The sequence below is a fragment of the Mastomys coucha genome, unplaced genomic scaffold (genome assembly GCF_008632895.1).
Source record: "Mastomys coucha isolate ucsf_1 unplaced genomic scaffold, UCSF_Mcou_1 pScaffold6, whole genome shotgun sequence".
In the NCBI taxonomy this organism is placed as follows: domain Eukaryota; kingdom Metazoa; phylum Chordata; class Mammalia; order Rodentia; family Muridae; genus Mastomys; species Mastomys coucha.
In genome coordinates, this window is record NW_022196912.1 from 537,974 (window position 1) to 548,425 (window position 10,452).

Below are 10,452 nucleotides of genomic sequence, written 5' to 3' on the forward strand. Positions count from 1 at the left end.
CAATATATCTGATTTTGAAAGGTGTAACCTGTTGAACCAGGTATGTTTTAGCCTCTTTATGATTCTTCACATGTGTTGTAGTGGATCCCGTGCAACTACATATTCATACCAAATGCTAAACATTTGGCAAGATTATCTCTCAAATGAAATTAAGCAAACATCACTGTTTTTGTACAAGGAGAGCAAAGTTTGTTGGTATATGGTTTAATCTTTTACTGTGTTTAATGAATTTTGAAATCAGATAATTGTTTCTAAGTGATTTTTAAAAAATAATTTCATATACAAGACATCCTACATGACTTATGGACCATGGGGGGGGGGAAAGGTGTGAAATATAGCAGGTAATATACTAGAATTCCAACAGGGGCAAATACGGAGTTCCTGTGTCATACCTACATATATGTAAGTATGAATATATGTGTGTCTGTATGTATACATATGTATATTTACATAAATTCATATATAATTTATTTAAAGTGTTGTTTAAAAAAACTTTTCACATATGCTAATATCATGATATGTCCCAATGCTGCTCTGATATTTAAATATTTATGAAGTGAGGGAACAATATCATCCTTCCATCCATTTGATGACTAATTAAAACTTCTCTTAACCTGTATGACCTTCCTCCTTAGGAGGAGCAGATAAAATCTTGAATTCTTCAATATTACCATTTAAGGTTTATCCACTGTGGCCATCTATGGCTTTATTCATAACAGGTGACTTACCAGCAGTATTGACTGAAGACTTTATGCCATCTGAAATCTTTTCATTATCGTTAAAAATCACATGGTCATGCTCTCCAAATATGTCTACACAGTTATCAATCAATTTATATAGTAGATATCTGTAACACCACAATGAAAAAAACAAGATCCTCTGTCATTTTACAGGGTTTACAAAATTGAAATCAACAAAAAATTCAAATCCAAAATGATGAGGAAAATAGCAGGTACTATGAGCATATATGAGCCTATGACATGAAATCTCTGAAATGGAGACACTAAGTTCTTTGCACCTTAATTAACCTAGTTAAAATTTCATACATATTGCAAAGAATGGAGGAACTACACAAGCAAAGTAACATTTCAGAACTGATATGTTGGCAGAATAGCTGCGAGTCATTAATTTTAATGACTTCAAAGGTTTCTTGAATTGGTGACTTTTTGCAGAGGTGTGAGGGGGAGGGGGTGTTTCATTGTGATGGTTTGAATGCGATGCCTGTATAATTCCAGGCTTCAGAGTGTAGACCTCTTTGTGACAGCTTTTGTGTGGTTTAAGTGGCTTGGCTTTCCGGAAAGAAGTATGTCATTGGTTAGAATTTAAGTTTACAGAAGCCAGGTGCCATTTGCAGTATACTCTCTGTGCTTCATGTTTGCTGCCTAAGATGAGAGCCACCAGGTCTCTGCTTCCTGTTTGGTTGTCCTTCCATGCTCCTCTGTCGTGACTTTGATGGACTGTAATCTCTATACATCTCTAAGTCCCCAATGAACATTTACTTCTACAAGTTGCCTTAGTCCTGGCATTTTATTAAAGCAATAGAAAAATGACTAAGAGAAGAAGTTGATGAGAAGAGGGATCTTGGTTGAGAAAATGCCTCCACCCAATTGGCCTATTGCGCAGGAAAGTCTATGAAATATTGTCTTGATTAACAACGGAATCTGTAGGGCCCAGATCTCCAGGATGGTGCCACCCTTGAGCTGTTAGTCAGACGAAGAAGATGGGGCACAGGACAGGAGGCAGCACTCCTACTCAGCTTCTGCTTCAGTTCTTGCCCTGCTTCAGTTTAGCCCTAACATTTCTCAGTAGATAACTGATAACTAGACGTGTGTCATGAAGTGCAACCTGTCCTCCATAAGTTGCTTTTCCTCAGTGTTCTATTCATACCAATAGTAGCAAATTAAGACACTTTCTAAATTGAACAAGCTATTCTGTGGCCTATCCTACTCCACTGTGAGTAAGACTTTTCCCGTGACTTGCTTCCTGTGCATCTTATTTCTGGAAACAAATAACTAAAATATGTCCTTGCTTTCTTCCCATTTTTGTCATTTTCTTTTCTGTTGTCTATATTTTTTCCTTTCTGAAATGTATGTTCTTTATTGATTCTCCATGAATTTCCCATTATGCAACCCAATAACCCTCATTTTCCAGTCCTTCCATACCTACCCTCTCTCCTAGTAAGTTCCACCAAAAATTTCTAAACAATAAAAAATTAAGTATAGTTTTAAATTAAACTTATGGAGGAGGGGGTTGTGAGGATGGGACTTAGAGGAGGGTACTGCAATCAGGATATAAAGTTAACAAAGTAATAAAAATATTAATTTATATGGTTTTATAATAAAATTAAGAGCTATGGAAAATAAAAGACTGAGGGACATATAAGACTGTGCCTTAAATAATGCAAATATATAATTCTTTTTTATTTTAGTAGGATTAGTGCTAAAATAACAGAAAGCATATACAATAAATCGTACATATTTATCATTAGTCATTATATCCCATAATGAGTGTTTATATGTATATCTTGTATGTATATGTGTGTGAGTGTGTATATGTGTGTAATTGTGCGTAATATGCTCTTATATGAGCAGCAGTTCAGTAGGGGTTGAAAATTTCATAATTATAATAGTCTCACCATTATGAAGCACAACCATCATGTGCTCCAAAGTATGGCTACAATAGAAAACAAACAAAGCACTAGGTACTTGGGATTGTTTTCAACTTCACTGTCATCTTCTTGGACTACTGTTCTACATGCAGCATACTGTTGGCTAAAACATCTATATCTAAAATAAACATCTGAAAAGGAAGAAGAAAGGGAAGAACAAAAGAATAAAAAACAAATGATTCCGTTCCTCCAACCACATTATCAATCTCCCTTTCCCAATCCTTCCTGAAATAGATCAATCCATCTCCCAATGCATCTCCCAGAAGAATGCAATCCTAGGGTGTACTTTAGCATCACTGACCTTTCCGAGGAATTCCCAATTTCTGGATCACAATGAGTACTTTGTTCCCAAAGGGAAAAATCAGATCCCCTTACCTTTTTTGGTAGGTCAGTCCCAAATAATGTGCTCCTACGAGATGGATCCCACAGCACGTGAGGGGCTATGCGGACAGATAAGACATAGCTGTCTAGGTGATTCCTGGTAGTGGTTTTAATTTTTAAAAGTACATAGATGAGCTGTTTTAAAATGAGGTAGTTTGCTTGTGGCATCTTCGGTAGAATACTATACATAGAAAAAGGAGAATTTTAATGTTGTTTGTCTGACAAGTAAAATTACTTACCAAGCTCTGAATACAAAGAAAATATGGGGTAAATGTTCTGTAGACAAGCTCACAGTTTAATCAGAATTCAAAAGAAGTAAAAATATACAGCTAAAATGTTGCCTAAAATATTTTCTGTTAATCAATTTCCCTATAGAATTATGGGAAATTTTTAAAACTTATGTATGAATTTCTCTGCACTAAGCATATAACTGCTACCCATACCCATAGGAAGATATCAAGTCCCCTGGAAATAGAATGAATGAAGACTGTTGCAGGTAACAATGTGTGTTCTGTATTTGGAAACATAGTGTTATTAAACAGTGAATCATTTTTCCAGCCATCATGGGGCACATTGAATATCTAGTGTAGCTCACACTATGTAGGTCACATATCCTGCATATCCATGTAACACTCTTGTGACACTCTGAAACACAGGAACAGAAAGCACACTAGTGACCCTATGCAATGCAGTTATAAAAGCTTCTACTATAGGTAAGGCAATGATGCTGGAGCCCTGGGTTGAAATGGGAGCTCAAAGCGCCTGTTACCTAAGAAATCATTCTATGGATTATTGGACTGAAAATAATTCAAAGAAGTCAAAGCACTTCCTGACCCAGATTTCTCTAGGTAGTTAGAGTTGAGAAAGACAAACTCACTAATGCTTCATTCTCTAATCAATGGCATATATTTACCATGTGCAATATCTACAATACCATGGTAATAATATTAAGATACAAATAAGCCACAGGCATTATACATATTTACTTATTTATTTCATCTTGCATAGAGACATAGACCAGTACTCGAGGCTGACCTGCACACAATTGTAAAGCATAGACTCTCTTCAAAACCGTGACAGTTATAATGTAGAAGACTCTTAAGTGGTAGGATTACAGACAGGGTACAACACTCTTGCTTGAGAATTGCACCCAGTTATAAAGTACATGTCTGAGCAAAGAAACCTCCTGGCATGGGATCTCATTCCAGTTTATAATCCTGTAAATACAAGCCTAGGTACCTTCAAGATACATTGCTTCTATCTTTGTACAGTTCCCCAAGTTTTTACTGTATCATTACCTTTTTATAGAAGAAATTTTTCCCATCAGAGATTCTTCATCCAGTATAGTCAGCCAATTTTCATATAAATCTGAAGAAAGCAAGCTTCCTTCTATATTTCTTAGACAATCCTATTTTAATAATAAACACAAGAAAATTAATGGTCAATGTACATTGTAGGAAGGATTTGAGAAACATTTGTGTTTAAAAATAGCAGTTTAGACTGGTGATTCTCAACTTGTGTGTCACAATCCTTTTGGGGGTCACATATCGTGCATATCAGATATTCTATACCTTGCACATTATAATTCATAACAGTAGAAAATATCAGTTGTGAAATAACAGCAAAATAATGTCATGGTTAGGGATACCCACAGTATGATGAACTATATTAGTGTCACAGGAGTAGGAAGGCTGAGAACAAAAGGTTGAGACCCTACTTCCTCAAAAGAATCTCAACCTGTCACCAACCAGAATCTTGGCTCACAAGTGGAAACTAAAGGCAGGAGCTTATTGTTCTTAACTAACACTAGAATCAAAGACTCAGAGTTCTGTCTGCAGCATCGATGAAACAACCCTACTGTCTGTTCTAATTTCGTTTCCTAGCTTTCAGTCCTTACGACTATCTACATTCAGAGATCTGTACTCCACTTCACAGCCTGAAGCTCTGTCTGTCTCAAAGGAGGCAGCTCCTATGAGGGACGTCCAGACCGGAGCCTATCATAACTGCTATCTGAGAGTCTTCACCCAGCAGCTGTCTAAAACAGATATAGACCCACAGCCAAACATTGGATGGAGCTCAGGGATCCTTATGGAAATGTTGGGGAAAGGATTCAGGGCCCTGAAGGAAATAGGGACTCCAGAGAAAGAGCAACGGAGTCAGCCAACCTGGACCATTGGGAGCTGTCAAGGACAACCACCAACAAAAAAGCATAGAGAGGCTGTATCTTGACATATGACACATATATAGCAAATGTGCAGCTCAGTCTCCATGTGGTTCCCCCAACTTGTGGAGCAGGGGCTATTCCTAAAGCTGTTGACTGTCTGTGGAAACCCTTCAACTGGCTGCAGTAGGAGAAGATGCGATAACCCTGAAGAGAGTTGATGGGCCAGGGAGTGAGGTCAACCCAGGAGCCCCGAACCTGCTCAGAGGAAGAGAGAGAGAGTCTGTGAAATGTAAAGAGGTAGGTGCCAGCATTCAAGATGTAAAATCAATAAATAAAATAAATAAATATATAAATATTGGATAATAATAGTTAAGGAGGAAAAATAAACTAACTATAAAAAAACCTAAGAGAACAAAAAGTGCTCATCTTGAAAATAAGCAACCATCAAAAAATGACAATGCCAGAAAATGCCCATTCTCATTGTATAATTTGGTGAATCTGTACTTTCATTTCACAGAGAACAATGTTTTAAAATACATGAATACCTATGCATACAGGCCCAAGTGGGATAGTGGGGAATTTTATACTTGAGTACCAAGTATTACATGTGAGAAGATATCACAGTTTCTCATCCATCCCTTAAAATACGTAAATATTCAACTATTTAAAGTAATTGTAAGCAGCAGCTTGTTTGAATGACAGAAAAGTGGCTTTGTTCATGAAATACCACAATTAACATTCATGTTGTACCAGGCAAGGATAGCTAATCAGAAAAATGGAAGATTCCAATGTGTTCCTTTACTTTTAAATTGCCCTGAATACACATGGCCACTTTCAGTTACTGATCTGTTCTCCACCCCTTAACCCCTATGATGTGGTCCCAGGTTTCTGGCAACTAGAGCCAGACACACTTGGCAACCTTGAGGGCCAAGGAGGAATCATTCGGCACCTTTGCTTCATGTTATTAAGCATGCCTACTCTCAGAGCATTATCTTCTCTCGATGTCTGGGGTCATAGCTCAATGAAGGGGACCGCCCCGCAGTCTCTCTTCCTCCGTGGGTATACATGAACTGGGTTAATTGGGTCCTGGGAAGGCAAACGGTTAACAAGGAAGGACACAGACTCCAGGTAGATGTGAAAAGAGAGAGTGCTTTACTGTAATTCACTCAGTATTTATAGTTAGGCTTAGGAACCAGACCCAGAGGAATTCGACACTTACCCATATAACATAAACAGGAGAAAATCCATTAACACCAGACTGGAGGGAGATCTTGAAAGGAAGATCCCGCAAACCTTTAACATAAGCGTGAGACCTGCTAAGTCTTTGATCTTAGGAGTAGCAGTCAGGGTTCCACACAGCGGGTGTCCAGCTCCAGCTTCCAGCCTGTTGAGGCTGCTTTACAGAACCAAGTCACTCCCAAGCAAAAGGGGGGGGGGGTAAGGAGTCCACAGCTCAACAGTCTACTGAAAGGCAAACTCAGATCATGGCCCAAATAAAAATAAAACAATGATATTTGCTCTAGAGTTGCTGCTGCTCACAGGTAAGTTAAGCATGGTAGACTGTTTAGAAGTAGGTTAGGCTAATTCTTCATTATTTGACATTGGGTTAGGATGGAAATATCTGGCAAAAGTGAAAATGCTGCTTTATTTTTTTGATAGAGAAGCAAACCAAGTTCACGTATCTACTGGACAGAGGGAAACACCCAACTCTCTCACAACCTATTATAAGTCTGTGGTGGCCTAGCTATCTTGTACTGTTGTTACTTATGAGAAATAGTTTTGTTTTGTTTTTTGGGGTAAGTATCATTTAATATGTGTATTTGTAAAACATACTTTTATCACAATTATTATTTGTTTGTTAAATCACATGGTATAGTTATAGAGGTGAAATCAGTGGGAACATTTGTAATGCCAAAACAAAGCCCATCTGATATACAAGCTAGTTAACTTCCAACAGAAGGTGTTCACCTGTGTCTTTGTGCTGAATCATTGAAGTTTTTAGGCTTTTACCTACATGCCCCTTATCTAGAGGTCATGTGTCCATAGATAAAGAAAATTGTCATCGGCAGGTAATCTCAAGGACAGAAAGCACATATGCATATCTAGAAGGATGCTGAATGTTTGTGATGCAAAAACCTTCCTTACCTTTAAACCGGAAGTGATAATGAGCACAGATTCGTCATCCCAGTTAATCTGTGGTTGAGTGTAAATCCTGTCCCTCAGAGACCAGTGTGATCTATCTGATAATAATCTAAATATCTGATCCGAGTACTGTCCCTTTACTGAAATTACGGATAACATATCCTGTGTGGGATAAGGACAGGCTTCTATTATTACAGATCCAAACAGCTGAAGCTCAAATATGTCTTTTAAGGTACACCAGAGCCATGACAATTATGGATATAGATACAACTGAAAGGAATGAAGAAGACATTGAACTTTTTTCCTTTTCAGCTTCCAAATATATTTTCTTCCCTAATCCATTTTCCTCAATTTGAAATATTAAGGTTTTCTTGGAATTAGATAATCCTCTACATTGAATCACACTTGTATGATCAAACTGTATGAACGAGCTGCTTGTGCTTCAGCGGAAGAACCTTCTGGCCCAAGAAAGCGTGGAAACACAGAATCTGAAGCTGGGCAGTGACATGGACCACCTCCAGAGCTGCTACGCCAAACTTAAGGAGCAGCTGGAAACCTCCAGGCGAGAGATGATCGGGCTTCAGGAGAGAGACAGGCAGCTACAGTGCAAGAACAGGAATTTGCATCAGCTCCTGAAAAATGAGAAAGATGAGGTACAAAAATTACAAAATATCATAGCCAGTCGGGCTACTCAGGATAATCATGATGTGAAGAGAAAGGAGCGTGAATATAATAAGCTGAAGGAGCGCCTGCGCCAGCTTGTTATGAACAAGAAGGATAAAAATATAGCCATGGATGTTTTAAATTATGTGGGTCGAGCTGATGGAAAACGAGGCTCATGGAGGACCAGAGAAGCCAGGAATGAAGATGAAATGTACAAGGTTCTGCTGAGTGAGTATGAGTGCCGCCAGAAGCAGATACTCCTGGAGAACGCAGAGCTGAAGAAGGTCCTCCAGCAGATGAAGAAGGAGATGATTTCCCTCCTGTCTCCTCAAAAGAAGAAACCCAGAGAGAGAGCAGAGGACGGCACAGGCACTGTTGCTATCTCCGATATAGAGGAAGATGCTGGGGACCTGAGCAGAGACAGCATGTGGGGCCTTTCCTGCGATACCGTGAGAGAGCAGCTTACGAACAGCATCAGAAAACAGTGGAGGATTTTGAAAAGTCATGTAGAAAAACTCGATAACCAAGCTTCGAAGGTACACGCAGAGGGCCTTCATGAAGAAGACGTCATCTCACGACATGACCATGAGCAAGAGACTGAGAAGCTGGAGCTGGAGATTGAGCGGTGCAAAGAGATGATCAAGGCTCAGCAGCAGCTCTTACAGCAGCAGCTGGCCACCACGTGTGATGACAACACCACCTCACTGTTGCAGGACTGTTACTTGCTGGAAGAAAAGGAACGCCTTAAAGAAGAATGGTCTCTTTTTAAAGAGCAAAAAAATAATTTTGAGAGAGAAAGACGAAGCTTTACAGAAGCTGCTATTCGCTTGGGGTTGGAGAGAAAGGCATTTGAGGAGGAGCGAGCCAGCTGGGTAAAGCAGCAGTTTTTGAACATGACGACCTTTGACCACCAGAACTCAGAAAATGTGAAACTTTTCAGTGCCTTCTCAGGAAGTTCTGATCTCCACTCACAACCACGGCAAAAGAAGCTACACAGTGTGGCTAATGGGCTGCCAGCTTGCACATCAAAACTAACGAAATCTCTTCCTGCTTCACCGTCTACTTCAGACTTTTGCCAGACACATTCATGTGTGTCTGAACACAGTCCCATCAGTGTGCTGAATAGAACTCCTGAAGAAACTAAATCAAATGAGGTTGGAAGAGAAACTACAGATCAGAAGTGGAGCGTGGTGTCGAGGCCCAGTTCACGGGAGGGTTGCTCCAGTGGATGCTCCTCCGCCTTCACGAGCGCTCACGTGGAACGAGACGACTTACCGTAGATGCACAGACTGCATTGCTTTCCTAGCTGTGCGCTAGAGGAATTGACACAGGGTGTAGCACAAAGTCAGTCATCTAATCTAAGATGCTCACAGTTGTTTGTTTAGACTTCCTGTCTTTCCCCAAAGAGCTGAAATGCTAAGCTACTCAAAAGGATGCAAAAGCTTCGGTTGTGTGTTAGTAACAGAGGCACCTGGCTCTGTGAAGAAAGGAATGTATGGTGTGCGCTGCAGTGATTTCCTCCCCAGGTACTGGGAAGAGCACTTTTAGGGACTGCTTACTGCAACGTGAATGTCTGTCCCGGTGTGGCTGGCAGTGGAAGGTTAGCCTTTACTTGAATGTATACTGTAGATTTTTAACAAAGCGAGTTCTATATTTATTATGTTTAGTGTGATTTGGGGATTACCTCTTCCATATGTTTTATGTCTGTACATAAATATACATGACTATGTTAAGAGGCTTTAAGGTTTAGAAACTTCGCACCATGCTTGAGTATAGTACTTCATGCCAATTAAAAGGCTTTCAGTGGCATGGTGTTTACAGATGTGTTAGGACTACTGCCACATGACAGTTAAGATTTTATTTTTAAGCCATCTGGGCAATAAAAATTCAAAGCCACTTCGAAAGCTGAGTTCAGATAACTAGAACTACTAGCATTACATTTTTGAGATTTTTAAAGCATTATATTTTATTTTATATATGTGAATGTTATAATTTCTAAGAGGAATGTTGATTATGAAGTAGTGGGGGAAAGACAAAAGTATCTTTGGATAACAAGAGCATTGGGCTGAGATATTTGGGTGATAAAGGATATTTAAGATAGCTGGATGGTGATATTTTCCTTACCAAATGGGTGCCAGTACAGTAATACCTGTACCAGCCAGGGCTTTATATCATTGCCAATAATTTTGTAATTAAATTTTCAACTAGATACCACCACTAAAGAAATAAGACAATCTGAAACGTTGACTTTTATAACTGAGACATGACACTCTGAGTACTCTGTGTTGTCTCATTTTCAGAACAATCTTAGGCTCTTTTCTGTCTGTTTCTGCTGTATGTTTCTTCATAAGAAGTATGGTACTATGGATAGTAATGACAATAACAGTAAATGTAGACGTAGGCCCAGGCTTCTCCTGGATGGATTTTCATCCAG

General features: G+C 39.2%; 1 protein-coding gene and 1 pseudogene across 1 annotated transcript; one reads left to right on the forward strand and one right to left on the reverse strand.

The window, feature by feature from the left end:
* Nucleotides 1-2,657: 2,657 nt before the first annotated feature.
* Nucleotides 2,658-7,514, reverse strand: LOC116080414 (rho GTPase-activating protein 20-like). Its single transcript, XM_031356780.1, has 4 exons — nt 7,359-7,514; nt 4,348-4,457; nt 3,044-3,230; nt 2,658-2,799 (listed from the first exon to the last, which is right to left on the reverse strand). Exons 1-4 carry the CDS (start codon nt 7,512-7,514, stop codon nt 2,743-2,745), a joined length of 510 nt encoding a protein of 169 aa, XP_031212640.1. The 3' UTR covers nt 2,658-2,742.
* A 260-nt stretch (nt 7,515-7,774) lies between these two features.
* Nucleotides 7,775-9,333, forward strand: LOC116080415 (annotated as a pseudogene).
* The last annotated feature ends 1,119 nt before the right edge of the window (nt 9,334-10,452 follow it).

Coding starts and splice junctions, on each gene's coding strand:
- LOC116080414 (XM_031356780.1), bottom strand. CDS start 7,514: ATGTTATCCGTAATTTCAGTAAAGGGACAGTACTCGGATCAGATATTT. Junction 4,458..7,358: donor TTATCACTTCCGGTTTAAAG/GTAAGGAAGGTT, acceptor TTATTAAAATAG/GATTGTCTAAGAAATATAGA. Junction 3,231..4,347: donor AAAATTTCTTCTATAAAAAG/GTAATGATACAG, acceptor TTCTATGTATAG/TATTCTACCGAAGATGCCAC.